General features: G+C 42.6%; 1 protein-coding gene across 1 annotated transcript in view; it reads right to left on the bottom strand.

Annotated features, from left to right (window-relative positions):
• TBCK (TBC1 domain containing kinase) overlaps positions 1 to 19,907 on the bottom strand; it is a 169,397-nt gene that overhangs the window by 135,427 nt on the left and 14,063 nt on the right. Inside the window, exon 3 of the mRNA XM_056114054.1 lies at positions 18,935 to 19,007. Within this exon, the coding sequence (XP_055970029.1) occupies positions 18,935 to 19,007 (73 nt within the window). The remainder of the gene's footprint in view (positions 1 to 18,934; positions 19,008 to 19,907) is intronic.

Below are 19,907 nucleotides of genomic sequence, written 5' to 3'. Positions count from 1 at the left end.
CTCGGCCACAGATGTTCCTCTAATCTCAGTCTATCTCCCAGATGGACAGTTTGTCACTGTGGACCCCATTTAGTCTCCGGGCCCTCAGGACGCCCCGCTTTTCTCCTGCAATCCCCTGCACTGCTCTGCTTCTCATCCCGAGGACCTAGACTGGGTCTCGCCGCCTCGTTGACAGACAGCCGTGGTGTGGAGCAGCTGCTTTATTCTACATCTCTCCCGGCATTTCAGTCTTCCTCTGGGAGCGTCCAAGAAGCTTAAGGCTTCCTATCCACTAGGCAGAGCTGTGATCCTTCGCATGCGGACTGCCTTCACTGGGAGGGTTTCTGTTTGAGCCTTTCTCTACTCAAGCCTGAAGCGATACCAGCTGATTCCAACTCTAAGTTCCTGGGGATGTCATCAGATCAAGCAGGCAGGTGAACAAAAATATTACAAAATAATAAATGTATGCTAGTCAAAATACCTCTTCTGGTTACTGAAAGAAGAATATGATATATAGGATAATAACGTTAATAGGAACAGGCCAAAACATGAATTAGACTAAGTTGTTATAAGACAGCCCTACAATTTTTTTCTGTCTCAAAATACTATTTGTGTAAGTATCTTACATTTATATTATAAGGTAAAGGTAAAGGGCCTCCCGTTGATCGTCGATTTGCTCGAGCGGGCCCAGTAACGTCTCCATTGGAGACTTTGTTGTTACTGTGTCTGGCATATCGAATACTCTCGGTAGCTTGCCGGACTCTCCGAGAGGGGCGGAGGAATCGAACTTGGGTCGGCCATGTTGGCCACTTGTAAGGCGAACGCCCTACCCGCTGTGCTATCGCTCCAGCTTATATTCACATTAAATCTGTACTAAGAGACACAACATCTTTATGACTAAAAGTTATAGCATTGAGGAAAAGAAAAAGTCTACATTTCCATTTGATCAATTCTACTTCAGTGTCTAACAGGAGCTTTAATTAATTTTTGTGGGGCAACCAGTCCCAGCAGTGCTGGTAGGGCCATATAGTGCCAAGGCTCTGGGCAAATGCTTTTCAGCTTGAGCCGCACCCCCAGTTATTAATCTTGTTTAACAGTTCGACAAAAGCATAATACACAAAAATGCAAATATTAATGGATCTGACTTGATAAGCTTGGATGTACACACAAATTGTAAAGCCATCAGCAGAATCCAGGGAGCAGACATGGCCGCTGCTGCCAACATCCCTCCTTTCACTCACGCGTGTGTGAGGTCAAGATAATAAATGTACCAGAATGGATATTAAATCCCAGGGAAAAACTGATTAAGACTGTTATATTTAAAACACATGATTATAAGGATTCTCTTTTACAACCTAAACATCCATTGACAGATGGATAAAGAAAATGTATGAAATCACACACACACACACACACACACACGCACACACACATTATAGACCCTAGAAAGAAAGAAAGAAAGAAAGAAAGAAAGAAAGACCTGCCATTTGTGACAACATGGATGAACCTGAAGTACATTACGTTAAGTGAAATAAGCCAGACACAGAAGAACAAATGGTGTAGGATTTCACTTAAAGGAGTTATTCTAAATAGTCATAGAAACGAGAATAGAGCCGTGGTTAACGGGGACTAGGCAGAGAAGGAAACTGTGGTTGCTGAACTGGTAAGAAGGTTCAGTTACACAAAATGAGTAAGTTCCAGAGATCCGTCGTGTACAATGTTGTACCTATACTGTTAAGAGGGTAGATTTTTATAAGTTTTGATATCAGCTACAAAAGTAAAGCAAGGAAACTCTTGAAGGCAATAAATACGTCTATCTGCTTGTTCATGATGGATGTTATACATAAAGAATGTGTGTTTTATACATATATATCAGCTATACCTCAATAAAGATATTTTAAAAATAAGGATAAATTGATAAATTATTCCTATCAGCCTGAAACCATCAGTTCTTTTTGATATTTGCAATGTTTCCAAGAAGCAATGAAATTCAGAGCACAAGAAATGGAGGCAGAGAGAGAGAGAGAGAGAGAGACAGAGAGACAGAGAGAGAGAGACGAGGGTTGCTGAGATAGGCCTGTAAGCCTCTCATGTGTAGGTGGTAACTCAAACCACACGTGCTATTTCCTCGGATCCGCGAGCTCGCTGTTTGGAAGGACCCCTGCACACGCCAAAATACCCATCCTGTCAGCCGGCCAGCAGAGGAAACACACTCTGGACTCGATGAGTTCAAGATGTTCCTTCACCTTATAAAACCTGATCACTCTCTCGGAAACGGGCCCCTCGAGTCACACTTGCCTCACTTGGTATCAGCCCAAGGTAGAATTTTAACAGAGGAGGAGCGCAGATGAAACCGTGAGCTACTGTGTGATTTATGAAACGAGAAAGGAAGACCGAAGCACTGATGGCTCCTTTTCTGGTTAATGCAACTGGATGATCCTGTGTTCTCTTTAACCCAAACTCTCCTTCTACAACTGCGGGGCAGACGAGTTCAACATACTCTGTCTCTCGGTGATTCAGTGGCTAACATTTCCAGATTTTAAAGAAAGGGTATTTTCAGCAATGAGCTAATACCTTTGAGGCTCTTAATTTTCCACTTATCACTTACTATATTTTGACATTTTGCTTAAAATACCATAATATTTAATGGAACGTTTTTCCTGAAGAAGAAATAAACAAAGTTTTAATAACTGAGAAAGGAAATAACTCATTTCACTACTGGGTACATATGTTTTGGCCTGAAAGGACATTCATCCAGACCAACCTTAAAAGTTCATTTGTACCGGATTCAGATGTTTCTAAATGAAAGTTGCATTGACTACTTGCTAACCTAAAGACTATTATGTAATCACTCACTCTCTCTCTCTCTCTCTCTCTCTCTCTCTCTCTCTCTCTTTATAAAAGTCCATATACCTTGTGAGATCGGGGACATTTCACAATCCAATTCTTGCTCCAAAATTGCCAATCTTGAAAGCTATAAGCTTGGAATGTGACTAATTCTCAATAGGATACAATAAATTGGGAAATTAACTTTCCAGCTTGGATGCTAGATAACTTTCCTTTCTCAGCAGAAAATAAATTTGATAAGATGAAAATCCATATGGAAAGCATAGTCTCGCGGTTTGAGGTTCAGACAGAAAGCGAGGCCACTGTCACCGATTTGCTATGCTTGCAGTGTTCCAAGTTCATTCTGCCTCAGTTTGCAAATTTATAAAGTGGGAAATGTAACACTGAGCAGAGGCTGAAGTGGGGATCAATGCACCGCTGATTCTGCAGAGCCTGACAACCTTAAAAAGAAAAACAGAACAATCAACAAGTCCCAGCCCCTCTAAATACAAACAGGTGAAATGTACAGAACAATTTGTTATAGCTATCGAGATACATACATATAATGTATATGCCCGCGTCATACGCAGAGAGAATTATGGATAAAAAGACATTCCGTAGAGGCCAGAGTGACAGGACAGCAGTTGGGCGTGTGTCAGCATGTGGTTGACACAGGTTTGCTCTCTGGCAGCCCAGGTGGTTCCTAAGCACTGCTGGAACTAAAGCTGACAGCAGAGCCTGACACCGCTGGGTGTGGCCCCCAGAGGAAAATTCTTAAAAAAAGCGTTCTTTACTGTTTTTATTTCTATTTTTTAATTTTTATTACTGAAACACCATGAGGTACAGTTGTAGACTTAGAAATTTTTGTGCTTGGGTTTCAATTATACAATGTTCGAGTACCCATCCCTCCACCAGTGCCCATTTTCGACCACCACGGATCCCAGTATCCTTCCCACCCCTCTTGACCCCAACCCACCCTGCCTCTGTGGCAGGGAATTCCCTTTTGTTCTCTCTCTCCTTTTGGGTGCTGTGGTTTGCAGAAGAGGCATTGAGTGGCAATCATGTTCGGTCTATAGTCTACTTTCAGCACGCATCTCCCATCCTGGGAGGATCCTCCCAACACCAAAAAAGCATTCTTTAAATTAACAAATACAAACTAGGTTATTCCACTGTTCCCATGCCAATGAAAGCAGGATTGTTTCCTCAGTTCTTCGTGAGAATGAAATTACCATTTCACAAACAAGACGGAAGAGTCTCAGGGTGAGAGAATATTTTTCTTCCCAAGGGTTTCTTCACGTCAGAACCAGCTATGACTGACGCTGCAGTCAGGAAACAGAACATCATCGCCATCTCCGAACAATTCTGAGTTCCCTGCCCACTAACTCTTAGACACTCCCCTGGCATCAAGGACCTCCCCGCAAGGGCAAATGTGGATAATGAGCGGGAATGGCTCCAAGGCTGGCTCATGGCCTGGAGGGGAGATGTGTGTCTCAGGACTTCTAGAGGGAGATCTTTCTCCACACAGAACTAACTTCAAGGAAGTTTAGACAATCACTGTTTGACAGAACTTCTGACCTTCAGTGAGACCAAAACTGAAAATCTCTGGGAAAACACAGTGACTTGGAGGTAAATAGCTTCGAGAAGGCCCTTTGGGAGTTGAAGTCATTTGGAGAGCTGAAGGAAAGTTAGGTGACTTTGGGGAGTTCTCTGAGCAGACTTGTTCATATTTTAAAATGTGATGGGGACCCAGCTCGTGATTCTATGATGGAGAACTCCTGGGAACTTCCACTGTCAATGCAGTTCCCTAGAAGACGGTTTCTCTGAGGTCCGTTGATCAGATCCTTTCTGGTTCCCCAGGATGTTCGGACTTTGCCCTCACCTGCTGTGGCCTAAGCCCTGGCCCCAGGCAGGAGCAGACCTACCCTCTACTGGTCAGCAATAAGGGTCTTGAACCAGAGCCAGTAGAGAGTCTTACATACTTGCCTTGTTGAGATACAGAAAGGACCACTAAGTAAATGGTGGTTGGAGGGCTTGCTCGGGATGGGAGATGTGTGCTGAAAGTAGACTATGGACCAAACCTGATGACCACTTAGTACCTCTATTGCAAACCACAACACCCAAAAGGAGAGAGAGAAAGAGGGAATGCGCCTGCCACAGAGGTGGGGTGGGAGTGATGGGAGGGATACTGGGAACATTGGTGGTGGAGAATGGGCACTGATGGAGGGATGGGTACTTGAACACTGTTTGACTGAAACACAACCATGAAAGTCTATAAGTCTGTAATGGTATCTCACGGTGATTCATTAAAATAAAATTAAAAAAAACATACTTGCCTTGCATGTGAGCAAACCTAGTTCAATACCCAGCACCTGAAATAGTCCCTGTAACACTGCCAGGAGCAACTCTCAGACACAGAGGCAGGTGTGCCCCCAAAGACCTTCCCACGTCAGTCTTCGAGTTAAACACTACAGATGCACTTATCCCCAAACACTGAATTTTTCAGCTTTCTGACTTCTGAGCCTTAGGCAGCCTCCAGCCAAACTGTCAAGTAACTCTCTCTGTAGCACCCAGCCCAGCCCCCCACTCAATGACATCTGGAATCTGTGTACCTGAAGCCATCACATATTCGAGTTCTAGAGACAACAAACCAGTGAATCGTGCCAGGTCTTAATATTGTATCTTACAAGATGAAGCTTGAATTACATGCAATTAAGAAAATAAAACAAGGTCAGCAAAACCCTCCACGATATTGAGGCTAATGATATCTTCAAAGATGACATGCCACTGACCGACCAAGTGGAAACAGAGATAAACAAATGGGACTATTTAAACTAAGAAGCTTCTACACCGCAAAAGATACAGTGACCAAAATACAAAGACAATCTACAGAATGGGAAAGGATATTCACCCAATACCCATCCGATAAGGAGCTGATATCAAGGATATACAAAGCACTGGTTGAATTCCACAAGAAGAAAACATTCAACCCCATTAAAAAAAAATAGGGTGATGAAATGAACAGAAACTTTCTCAAAGAAGAAATCCGAATGGCTAAAAGGCACATGAGAAAATGCTCTACAGCACTAATCATCAGGGAGATGCAAATCAAAACAATGAGATATCATTTCATACGACAGAGACTGGCCCACATCCAAAAGAACAAAAGCAACCAGTATTGGCATGAATGTGGGGAGAAAGGGACTCTCCTTCACTGCTGGTGGGAATGCCGATTGGTTCAGCCCATTTGGAAACTAGTATGGACGATTCTCAAAAAAATCAGAAATTGAGCTCCCATTTGACCCAGCAACACCACTCCTGAGAATATATCCCGGAGAGGCAAAAAAGTATAGTCGAAATAACATCTGTACTTGTATGTTCATTGCTGCACTGTTCACAATAGCCAAAATCTGGAAAAAACATGAGTGCCTGAGAATAGATGACCGGTTAAAGAAACTTTGGTACATCTACACAATGGAATATTATGCAGCTGTTAGAAATGATGAAGTCATGAAATTTGCAAACAAGTGGTTCTACATGGAAAGTATCATGCTAAGTGAAATGAGCCAGAAAGAAAGCGACAGGCATAGAAAGACTGCACTCATCTGGGGAATATAAAGCAACAGAATGGGAGATGAACACCCAAGAATAGTTGAGATAAGTACCAGGAGGTCTGCTCCATGGCTTGGAAGCCGGCAGAACATGCTGGGGAAAAAGGCAGCTCAGATAGAGAAGGGAACACCAAGTAAAGGGTGTTTGGAGGACTCGTTTGGGATGCGAGATGCATGCTGAAAGTAGACTATAGACTGAACACGATGGCTACTCAATACCTCTATTGCAAACCACAACACCCAAAAGGAAAGAGAGAGCAAAAGGGAATGCCCTGCCACAGAGGTGGGGCAGGGTGCAGGGGCAGTGGGGGGGGGGGGGGGGAGTGGCAGGACTACTGGGTTCATTGGTGGTGGAGAAAGGGCACCGGTGGAGGGATGGTACTTGATCATTGTATAACTGAAACCCAACCATGAAAGTTTGTAAGTCTACAACTATACCTCATGGTATTTCACTAATTAAAAAAAAAAAAAGAAAAAAGAGAAGAAAACATATACTAAGCCTATCAGTGAGCAACACGTTCAAACAAACATCTTACAGCTGACAATTTTTCATACTGGCCTGATTTCCCTTGATCTCATTAAAGTAACTTAATTCAAAGTCCTTTTGCAGATTCCTTGGGTTCCCATTATTATTTTGTGTGTATATGTTGGGCGGGTACAGGAGTGAACCCTAAGGACTCACAGTGCTCAGGGCTTGCTTGTGGCAGTGCTCAGGGAACCAGGTGGTCTGAAGACTGAGCCCTGGCAGGCACTAAGCCCACTGAGCTATCTTTTTGGTCCCTCCTTTGGATTTTATATATAAACAACCACATAATCCATGCTACTTGCATTTGTATGTACTAACAGCCAACAACTGAAAACTAAAACATAATTTTATCAACAATTACATAAACACATGGTACCTTGGAGTAAATTTAACTAAAGAGGAAGTACTCCACATTGTAAACTACAACAGTCCTGAAAGAAATTCAAAAAGACTTTGAAATTCGGAGAGAAACAAGTTCATTTCCTGGACGACTCAATCCTGCCACAGTGCCTCGTCCTCCTGCCGTGGCCCACGTGTGTGATCCAATCTGAATACCTGAAAACACTCGAAAAAGCTGAGAAGTTGACTATAGCATCATGTGAAAATGCAAAGAATCAGGAGAGCTAAAGCTATCTCAAAACAAAAGAACAGAGTTGGAAAACTTCCTGACTTCAAAATTCACTAAAAAGCCTCAGGAATTTAAGACTATCTGGTGTTGGCTTCACACAGACGTTAGAAAAGTGAAACCAAACAGCATCCTTGTGACAGAGCAGGGGCGGGGGTGGGGGGGGGGTTGTTCTCCTGAAAGACCAGAAACAGACCAACACATACAGGTCATTTAACTTTCAATAAAAGTATGGAGCAATCCGAAGGGAGGCAGAAAGTCTTTTAAACAAAAAGAGCCGAGGAACTGGAACACAAACACATATATGAAATTATAATAGACTAAAGATCCAACAGAAAGTCTAAAACCATGGTGTACCTAGAAGAAAGCCTGACATTATCTTAACACCACGGGAAAGGGAAAAGTTTCTCCACAAAGGATATGAAAAGAAACAGCTGTCAAAGAACAACTTGGCACGTTATATTTTATCAAAAACAATGACTTCTGCTCATCATGATATATCCTAAAGAGGTAGAGGCAAGTCAAAATCAGACTGGCAGAAATATCTGAAAAAACACCTCGCAAAGTGAAGATTTGGGAACACAATGAGAATCGACAAAGAATATGTATAAATCAGTAAGAAAATAACCCACTTAAAATGGGACTAAAAATAGGAACACATATGCATCATAACAGCAATGTTCTAAAGGGCTGAAGAGGCAGGTCAGCTGGCTGGAGCAAGGCTCTGCATGCAGGACCCACGCTCAATGTACAACACTGTTTAGCCCCAGGCAATGATGGAGTGAGGAGTCCCTGAGTACCGCAGAGTGTAACCCAGCCCAGGCCCCTGCACAAAAAGAATTTCCACAAGCATAAGAAGGATCAACATCTTCAAAATAAAAATTCCATTTATAACGAGATCTAATTTTATAATATTACCATGGCTAGAAGGAATAAAATTCTAAAAACTCCAACTGCAGGTGAGGATGTGGAGGAACTAGAACTTTCAAGCATCACAGCTGGGAAAGCGAAAGGTACAATACCCGGGGAAAACGTCTGGTGATGCCAATAATGTTCATCATTCACCTACCGTCAGTTCTATGCTACATAACAAAACATGTGCCCACAGAAACACACACATACTCACAAAACAAGAGCATTCACAGAAACCTGAGTTATCGCAGTTTAGAAGCCAAGACGCAGACAAGGGCTTCATCAACAGATGGAGATGTGGACTTGGGCTCCACAAAGGCCAACAAAAGGGACACACACTTTATTTTTAAGTGCAAAATTTACACGAAAAAAATGCTGAATTCTAATGACACACTTGAGGAAAGATTCAGGGATGAAAGACACTTCTGCAAGTGATTCTAAAGTTCGAAGAAATAATAGAAGGGAAAATGAGCATAAATGGGGATGGGTTCGTGTGACAAAACAAAGGTTGGAGAGATGACTAATCATAGAACAAGGGCCAACCATACAATCCCGTCCCTTTTATATGCTCTATTTTTATACAAAAATGCTAGCCAATACAAATATTAAGCTAAGGTGATTTTTTTAAAAACACATTTTAGAGGATAAAAGTCTGAGAGAATGTGCCAGAATCAGACTTCCTTTAAAAGAAGTTTCAAAGGGTTTTTCAAGCTGAAGGATGCCACATGGTAACCAGGACTGAAACAAGAGTTCAGTGCATTGGGGTAGTGGATAGTGGCTCAGGTGAGAGAGGTCATACCCCTACGGAGGTGGCCCTGGGCTCAGTATTCAGCACCAGCCCCACTGATAGCTAAAACCAGCAATAATCAAAAAGGAACAAGGAGCTCAGGGAAATGCATAGTACTTTATATATCACAGTCACGGTCACAGTTCTCCCGTTGTTCGTCAGTTTGCTCGAGCGGGCCCAGTAACGTCTCCATTGTGAGACTTAGTTGTTACTGTGTTTGGCATATCAAATACATCATGGGTAGCTTGCCAGGCTTTGCTGTGCGGGCGAGATACTCTCGGGTAGTTTGCCAGGTTCTCCGAGAGGGGCGGAGGAATCGAACTCAGGTTGGCCATGTTGGCTGCGTGCAAGGCAAACGCCTTACCCGCTGTGCTATAGTTCTATATATATGTCACGGTCACGGTCATGGTCCTCCTGTTGTTCATCGATTTGCTCGAGCGGACCCAGTAACGTTGTGAGACTTGTTACTGTGTTTGGCGTATTGAGTACGTCATGGGGAGCTTGCCAGGCTTTGCCATGTGGGCGAGATACTCTCAGTAGCTTGCCGGGCTCTCCAAAGGGCGGAGGAATTGAACTCGGGTCGGCCATTTTGGCTGCATGTAAGGCAAATGCCCTACTGCTGTGCTATCGCTCTAGCCCATATATATATGTATATATATGTATATATATATATTTATATACTCACATAGGCTTTTTAATCATATCTCAAGGACTTTGTGTAAAAAATCGTAACAAGCTATGTGAGATTTGAAATATATAAAATATATCAAAAATGAAAAAATAAATATACATATGACTAATATGACTAATATCTCAAGGATGGAAAGAATATTACAAGATCTCCAAATTAGGTTAGAGAGGTAGTACAGTGACTAAGGAGCCTGTCTTGCATGCAATCAACCCAGATTTGACTCTCCAGCATTATACACGGTCTCCTGAGTCCCACCAGGAATGATCACCCCAAGCACAGAGCCAGAAATAAGCCCTGAGCACAGCCAAGCGAGCCTCCGACACTACAGGTGAACCAGCATCATACAAACAGGTGGAAGATTATGACATAAAGAGGCATATTGTACTCCACATTCCAATACATTTTGGGGGGAAGGTGGGACCATATATGGTGCTCAGGGATTCTCCTGGTGGTGCCTGTGGGGCCTTATGTGGTGCTGGGGGTCATATACTAGAGTTTCTTTTTAAAAAGGTTTAGCTGAGGGAGGGAGACTGCAGGGAGACTGTGTTAAAAGAAAAAGGCATAGCTGAAAACTAGACAAAATAAAGCAATAAAAACCCTCTCAGATTCTTGCAGTCTGATTCCAAGTGCTTATTTGGTTGCAATTTTTATATGTTGTTTCAGTTTTGCTTCTTGTTTATCAACTTATTAATCAAATAATTTCCCAACAGGAAACTGTACATTCATCTTCTATCTTTCATAAGCATAGATACTACAACAAATGAAATTCACGGCTAGAGAGAGCTGGAGGGCTGAAGGACAAACTTTGCATATAGGAGTTCTGGGTTCAATACCTGACACCACAGTCCCCAGGGACCAAGGCAAGCACTTTCTAAGCACAAAGCCCGGAGTAGAACCCCTCCCCAAGCACTGCTGGATGTGGCCCACCTCTCCCTCCTCCAGAAGAAAAGTATATGAAATGTATATGGAAGAAAAAAGAAGGAATAAAATTTAAATTTTCCCTGAAATTATCACAACTGAAAACATTCCCTTGGAGATCAGATTAAGGGTAAGGATGTCAACTGTTTCTATTTGTATTCAATATAATATTAGAAGTCTTAGCTACAACAATCAGGCAAGAAAAATAAATCAAAATTCTGTATCTCCCACATTCCTCCTGAATGGCTCTTTATAGGCTCTTAAAGAGCCATTTTAAAAAGCAGTGTTTTAAAAAATGTTCTAAATGAGAAGATTAATTTGCACATCTGAGCTGTTGGAGCACACCATGTTAGCCTGCCCAGAGAGTCTGCACAAACAGTGCGACTTCTGTTGAATCCTGTTTCCCTTCCAAGGTCTGGAGCATTAGCTGTTTCTGGCACCACAGTCACAAAGAGCCTTTAAGATCATCCCACGACTTCTAGTCTCAGGGAAAATTCCCCACAAGGTAACTGCTGACTCTACTCCAGGTCACTTGAGGGGGAAATTGGAATTAAGCACTCCCCCTACAGTCCTGAGAAAACCGGAGCTGGTCTCTTCCAGTCTTTGTCTTGTAGGGTTTTCCTCTGTTGATTTTGCTTGTATCTTTCTTGCAGCGATAAAGTGTGGTCATGACTATAATCACTTCCACGTCCCTAAGAGCTTCGAGTGTTACTGAGGGTGAAGAGAATACCAAACACACATGGGTCTTTGCACTAAAAATACTCCCCTGAGTTTGCTAACCAGATGGTAATAGTCAGAATACTAAGATGGTTCTCAAGAACCCCGTTTCCAAAGTTTTCAGGGGCATGTACCTTGTTGAACACCCCAGACCATATGCAGATAAAGAATTTTACTCCCATAATCACAATAGATGGGACAGTGAACTTTAAGAAATAGAGCTTGTGGGGCTGAAGCACAGCAGGTAGGGCATTTGCCTCTCACGCGGCTGACTTGGGTTCGATTCCCAGCATCCCAGATGGTTTCCTAAGTACCACCAGGAGTAATTCTTGAGTGCAGAGCCAGGAGTAAGCCCTGTGCACTGCCGGGTGTGACCCAAAAAGGAAAAAAAAAAAGAAGAAATAGAGCTTGTCCAGTAGGCCCAACATTGTCATAGGAGTACTGAATATGTACTTGGAGGTTAGAGACAGAGGAAATAAAGGAGATTCCAGGCAGAGGGAATAAAGGAGATTCCAGGCAGAGGGAATAAAGGAGATTCCAGGCAGAGGGATAACCTTCAGGGTGACTTTGGAAGGAAAAAGACCAGGTGACAAGAAATGCAGCAGCCTCAACAACACTAATGAACCCACACTGGATTATTCCCCAGTCATGAGAAAGGAAATCAACAATTAGTTTCCTCTGATCATTTTATTTAAAAATGTATTTCTAAGAAAAGCCTAAATGAATTACCAAGATGGTATCTGCATTATACCTTCACCAAGACCCATGCGTTTGGGAAATGAAATTATGGCATATGATTAAAAGATACCAGGAAAACAGAATGCTAAGTGCATGACTAAACCACAAACATAATTAGTTCATTAAATACTTCATTTGCCAACACATTAACTATATGCAACAACTAACCTATGCTAACAACTTTAGGAGACAGAAAAATGAAAAAATTACATCAGGCCTGTCAAAAACAGCCTGGTTAATTAGGGAAGGTAAACCAGACCTTCTTGAAATCTATCACTGCAGACAAAAAAATGTAAGCTTGAATTTGAACCTCACAACCAGGAAGAAATGCTGGAGAATTCAGAACTTTTACATTGGTTTAGTGGAACGGTACATAGGTTGTGTTTCTCAATGGGGGTCCATATGGCCCCTGCTCACTCCCATTCCAAGGGGATCATAGGTGAAAATTTCCTAAGTGGGGGGCTAAGGCAAAAAATAAACAAACAAACAAACAACAACAACAACAACAACAAAAAAAAACCCAAAACCCTACAGAGCCACTGAGGGAAGTGAGAAGAAAACAGAGGATGATGAAGAAAAGCTGAAAAAGGCTGAGCAATCCCGGTGCAGAGGGAAGAGCATTCTCTAAGATGTTCTCCAACATTCCCAAACTAGAGAGGCAACATGGGGCAAGAAAGCAGTCCATCCTTACAGCGATTCAGTCCTCTGGCTTTATCTCTCCCCAACAGCATACTAGGTGACAATGAAAAGCATCACAAATCAGAAATAATCTGAAAGTTAGAAGGAAGTCAGATCCTACACCTCATAAGCCATTTTCCTCATGCACACAAGCACACACGGAGAGCTGCTAAATATTTTAGAGCAGGAACTAGATCAATTTTTGAAAACTGTAAAGCAGGGAGCTGAACTGATCTAAGTCTAACGGCAGGGACATCAACCAGGTAAGGCTGTAAAGTCAAACTGTCTGATAGTAACACAAGCAGAGAAGAGCAAAGATATGAGGAGTATCCCAAGGGGATATTTCTATTGACAACTACAAGGATATGGAGGGGGGAGGGAGGGAGGGAGGGAGTAAGGCAGGGAGGGGGGGAGAGAAAGAGAGAGAGACAAGAGATGAGAGAGATGAGAGAGAGAATGAGAGAGAGGGAGAGAGAGCTCAACACAACACCCAATAAGAGAGAGAGAACAAAAGGGAATGCCCTGCCACAGAGGAAGGGTGGGATGGGGGGATGGACGCTGGGAGGAATACTGGGATCCATGGTGGTGGGAAATGGGCACTGGTGGAGGGATGGGTATTTGATCATTGTATAATTGAAGCCCAAGCACAAAAATGTGTAAGTCTGCAACTGTACCTCATGATGTCTCACTATTAAAAATTAATTAAAAAATTAAAAAAATAAAAAATATTCTAAGTCTGAGTAGAGATCACCCTTTGAAATTATATTCCACCTTTAAGCAACACAAGTGGATTAGGAAAAAAATTATGTATCAGTAATATTCATCTCCAATGTACCTACTTAACCAGTAATAATTTTAAGTGCTTCTGCAGCCAGGATCCCTGAAGGTAAGACATGCACGGCAGCCTCAATTTCGACTCTCAGATCTCTCTTTCTCTCTTTCTCTCTCTCTCTCTCTTTCTCTGTCTCTCTCTTCCCCCCCCCCCCCCCCCCCCCCCCGCTTCCCACCCATTGATGATGACCCGGTGCTCTCTATCCAGTTCTGGAGTCTTCCGCATTGTATCCAGCCTTCCTCTCAATATCTCAGTGAGTAGGCAATCTTTTAATAGGGGCCAATAAAACTTGCTCATCCGAGAAGTCAGATCGTGTTTTCCATCATACCACTGAACAGCTGAGGAAACAGCCTGCTTTCCATCAAAGTCCCCTGTACAACCTCAGCAACGCGATGGCTCTCTGGTAAATTTTCAAAACCATAACCCTGAGAACACATGACAGACTTCACTCTATTAAATAAGTATGCGTGCACTGCTCTCCTGTTCCCCGTGCACAGCGAAGGACAATGCAGACTCCACTGCAAGCGCCAGAACTCTGCGGAATATCTGTCCGTGAGCTAAACTTGTTGGCACTTTTATAGATTAGGCAAATGTACATGCTCTGAATAAGACTAACAGTAAAGGGAAACACTCCAAATAGCATCTAGACTCAAAATGCAAACCATTTCCTCATGCTCACTTTAATAAGAGTGGTGATGCTCTCTCTCTCTCTCTCTCTCTCTCTCTCTCTCTCTCTCTCTCTCTCTCTCTGGAAGGTATTTCAGGAAAGCGTTGAGATTTAAATTTCTCCACTGCTCAGTATCTTGAATCTGGCTTTAGGGTAGCAATTAAGTAGATTCAGGCACCAAATATGAGATGACTTCAAACAAATCCTTCAAATTTTGTACTGTTTTCTTGAAACCTACTGGTTAAAGGAGTTTAATTGAATTCCATGCCTCTGCCTTTCCAAAAAATAATTTTGATCATTTAACTGAAACTGGAGAGAAATATTGGCAAGATGCAACTCTGGCACAAATCAGTAGAAAAGCCAGTGAAATGAGAGCAGCATTCTCCAAAAGTTAATTCCTGTAGTCAACCTTGAATGGACTCTAAAGAAAATGGGAAGGAGCTTTCTCTTTCAAACACAGAATAAACTAACGGCACAAGCAGCATTACCTTATTTAAAAAGAACCCTGCCTTGACAGTCTCCAAGCCATAGCAAAAAATTATTTTCTGTTTGGGTAATACGAACTCTCCAGAGTTCTGCGGCCATTAACAGGCTAAAGAGAGGAAGGCTAGCTCTTCTAACTGGACGTGCAGCCTCCAGATATTCAGCTTCCACCTGTAATGCGAATTGCAGAGATCGCTTAGCACAGTGTAGTTTTTCAGTGGTATAAAATTTGCTACCAAAAAAAAAAAAACCCTTAAGGAAGAAATAGATGTAGGTCTCTTCTCTCTTGTCCCACTGATTTCATTTGAAAAATTATTAAAATATTTTTCAAAATTTAAGTCCAGCAAAATATATCTCTTGAGTAATATTTATGTTTAGATAATCGACTGCAAATAACTCCCAGACAATGGGCAGCTTACAGCTTTGCAACAGTTAGAGACAGATGGGCAAACAGAGATCCTGGGGTCTCAAATTGCAACCCCAACTAAATAGATTTCCTGTTTACTTTGCATCAGCCTTTCTTACAGGTGCAGGGTGCTTGCTTTTGGCAGAAGGGGAAAGAACTGATTTATAAGTCATAAGAACATCTCACTTTCCATAAACAGGTTATAGAATTAATTAAAATTGCAGCACAAAAATTCTGCGCATGAAACTGCTGTTACTGGAGGCGAATGCAATCCAAATATGTGGAAAGTCAAATAGTTTTCAACAAAGCTAATTTAGATGAATAGATCAGATAACAACTTGGAAGTGAACCTGACAGAATCATTTTACTCAGAGGCAGAGAGTGCTGAATGTTATGTTCCAAAATGCATGAGGGAAATATTGGAAGTTTAGCCTATTACCATAATGACATAAAAATAGTACTTTAGGCACACAAGTGTTTAAACATGTATTACTTGAGAAAAATTACAAACACCCATACAAGGATAATAACTATAATAGGTTCTATTTTAAATACATGAAAATGATGAGAAACATAAATGGCAAGAGATGCAATAGGAAATTTGCATTTATTCTGATCATGTCCATCTATCTACTAAAGAATATGCTTTCATCTATAAAGATTTGGGGGGCAAGGGTTGGGGCCTGTCACACCCAGCATCGCTCTGGGATCATTCCTGGCAGTGCTTGGGGGCCATATGGGATGTGAGGGGTTGAACCCAGGCTGGCTGCTGGCCAGGCAAATACCCTGACCCCTGTGCTCTTTCTCTGTTCCCACCCATATCATCGTATGCTCGAGACAAACATAAGGACACCGAGGAAAGTGACCTCCATGGAGCTCGACACTGGATTCTGTGGGTGCTTGCTACTCGGAGAACTTTCTGTCTAACAAGGATGAAGGGGAACAAGCATGGAAAAGTACAACTGCTGTCCATCACTGGTGGGGTTCACGTTATTGGCTGAGAACCATTGCTGTATCCTTATAAAGTGTGGGAGGTGGGCGACACAGAGTTGTGGTAAAATGTGTCCTCTGGGTCCCCACGGCTCTCTCCTCTGAGCTGAGCCCCTTCCAAAAAAGGGAAAGGGCAGCAGACAGGGATGGGTGAGGGGCGCTCCCTACTTCCTGCAAACCACTCGGAGGTGCTTCTGGATCAAGCATCCTCTTCAGCAACATCACAGTGCTACTGCAGGTACTTGCGGCTCAGGGGTACGACAGGCTTTCCAACAGAACATGGGCGATTCATACGACCACCATGCACCCACCTTTATGGGACATTTCAGAGCAGACACCACGCAAGCAACACCTCGGTCAAGATGGAAATAGTTCCCAGCAGCCAGGAACATCCCTAAAGGTTATTTTAAATCAGCATAACTGCCCACCCCCAGCCAGAGCGAAGTACTGGTTTTACATCTATCACCATAGGAAGTATCATATTATAAGCTGTACAAGGCAATTGTTTAGTTTTGGCTTCTTTTGCTCAGAGTAATATTTTCAAGTCTCCTCCGTGGTGTCATGTGTATCTGTACTTCGTGCCTTTCCACCTTCAAAAATCCATTCCTGCATGGAGGGACACTGGCGGTCCTCCCAGTTCAGGGCTTCTGGGAATAATATTTCTATCAACATTAGTGTGCAAATATTTGGGTGGATGTTTAGCTCTCCTTCTCTTGCTTCGATACCGAGGCAGGGCTAGACCGATGCAAATGGGGGTAAAGTTTCCTCTATCTAGGATTGAGGTCGTTTCATCATAAACAGCGAGCAGCTTCTTGAACAAATTAGTCTTCCAACGATAGCACTAAAACTTGACACTTCCTCAATAAAAATACAGCTACAGTTGATTTTAAATTCTGATGTCAAACAGTTTACACAGAGAACTGGTTTCAGGGCTGGTGTAATAGCTCCTACAGCTGGTAGGGCGCCTGCCTTATACGTGGGTTTGATTCCCAGCACCATGTATGGCCTTCCGAGCCCTGCCAGGAATGATCCCTGAGTTCAGAACCAGGAGTAAAGCCTGAGCACTGAAAAGTGTGCCCAAAAACAAGTGAGAGAGAAAGAGAGAAGAGGGAGAGAGGAAAGAGAGAAGAAAAAAGAGGAGAGAAAGAGAGGAGAAAGGAAAGAAAGAGGAATGAGAAAGGAAAGAGGAGAAAAAGGGAGGAGAGAAGGAAGATAGAGGGAAGAAAGAGGAGAGAGAGAGTGAGAGAGAGAGGTCATTATAGCATCACTCCAATGTAATATAAATTAAAGTATAAACATGAAATAGTGAACAAAGAGTAAGAAGTTCTTAAAAAAATAAGACCCAAGATTTTTGATATACAAAAATATCCCCATAAACAGCACATTCACCAAATAAGTTTATGCTATTTCTAAATATAGAAAAGTCACTTTCATGACTGTGATCACATTAAAATAAGCAAGTCAAAGCACCTTGCATTCCAAATACCATTAAATAAAAATAATGTTACTAATATTTTTAATAATAATATTAAAAATAGCAGCGAAAGTGTTTTTATTCACTGTATTTGTTTTACTTCTACCAAATTACTACCATTTCAAGAAACAGCTACCTTTTCCCACTTGAATTTTTTTTTAAAATCCAGAACACAGCCATGCCAATAATATTTAAAAGTATTGACAAAATATACAAATAAGGACATTTCTTCAATGGCAGATGATTTCAAGCCTATATAGTCTTCTGGTAAGTATTTTTCATGGGTTCACAACTTTCTTTGCTCATTAAAGAAATATTTTTGATGGGTTTATGCTGAATTCAGGATGGACAGAGCGATAGTATGGCGGGTTGGGTGTTTGCCTTGCACGTGACTAACACGGGTTCAATCCCCAAGAGGTCCGTATAGTCCCCCAAGCAGTACCAGGAGCAATTCTGGAGAGCAGGGCCACGAGTAACCCCTGAGCATCCCGGTGTGGACTCACCCAAAAAACTAGACCACACCTCTCATTGCACTGTGTCTTCCCCACAATGTGCTGAGCACACACTCTACACTGAAGGCCAGGCGTGCATCTCAGAGGGAGAACCCCTGCCGGCCTGCGGCCCTGAGTTCCACCACTGGGACCACACACGAAACCCAAAGGCAAGAACAGCAAAGGTATTTCAAACTTTCAAACGGCATCTTTAGATTCCATGGACTTTGAGGTTATCCTCACCAGGACCTTTCCTGGGTGCGGTGCTCAGTGTCTCCAGGGAACAAGGGACCCACGGAGTCGCTCAGCCAAATGTGCCCAGTCTGCTCGCGGTGCGTGGGCTGGAGACCCCGTTTTCACATGCCTTCCTTGGGGAATTTTCCTGCTAAAGCACCGCAGAACCCCTACTTCACAGAGCTGAATGCAGGACTCTGTCAGTGCTGACTGGCCAGGAGGCCTGTGAATTAGATTTCCCAAAAGGAAACTCTGCACCTGGCTTTGGTCTTTCAGTGAGGAACAGAAAAAAAGAAGCCCTCTCCGCAAATTCCCGCATTCCATTCTATCATCCCACAACAATGCACAGTACCTTGTGGGCTTCCTTTCTCGAAGCAAGTCTTCTAGACTCTGTTCGCAGTGCTCGGCCACCACCACCAGCCTCTCTGAGAAAAGCAAAGCAAATCCGCTTTATCCCTCATGTGCACAGGCTATGAACAAAATATATTCTCCACTAGAGATATTAAGAGTATAAAAATGTTTTAAACAAGCTTTTTCAAACTCTATTAACCAAATAATTACTGCATATGGAAGTGAAATAAATGTGTAATAAAAACACTACGTGTGCATTAAATAGCAATTTCTTTTCATCTTTTGTTTTTCTTCAGACTTTCTCCCTGGTGTATCAGGAAAAACAGATGGAAAGGTTTACTTTCAGAAAAAAAGACATGGTTCTTCTTTTGACACAGACTAGGAGAAGGAAAAACTTGGATGAAGATATAAAGAATCATGAAATGAAGGGGAAATTAAGAGCTGGAGACAGACTGTCCTCATAGCATGGTTCAAACGCAGGTCTTTGAAATTGAGTTCAAGACTCAAGAAAAGTCGGAATTTTCTAAATCCAGATTATGCAGGGAGAACAGAAAATTGACTTGCGAATGTTTGCATTATTATGAAGCCTACTGAGATCAAGTCATGATATAAAATGCTGGTGGACGGAATAAATGTTATGATGTAGCTCTCATTTTCCAATAGATCGACTATCCAAGACAGCACAGCTCTGAAGTCCAGCTCAGACCTTTGCCCTCAGCAGTTAAAGACTAAAATGTCCACACAGTAGCAGATCCCAAACCAGGTCCTTACTAGTTAATTTTTTAAATGGGTCTCTCCAGGGTCGTCGGGGGGTGGGGCCGGCAGTTCCGCCCTAATGCTTCTGTGGTCAGGCCAGTGGTAAAGCTTTGCTGGGGGTCAGCAGAGTGACCTCGAGCACAGAAAGGAGGAGCAGGAGATGGCAGGAATCAAACCAAACCTGAGCTCCCACCTGGGCAAGGCCCCTGACCCACCCA

Source organism: Sorex fumeus, unplaced genomic scaffold (genome assembly GCF_029834395.1).
Source record: "Sorex fumeus unplaced genomic scaffold, SorFum_2.1 ptg000024l, whole genome shotgun sequence".
Classification (NCBI taxonomy): domain Eukaryota; kingdom Metazoa; phylum Chordata; class Mammalia; order Eulipotyphla; family Soricidae; genus Sorex; species Sorex fumeus.
This window is presented reverse-complemented; position numbering and strand designations above follow the sequence as displayed.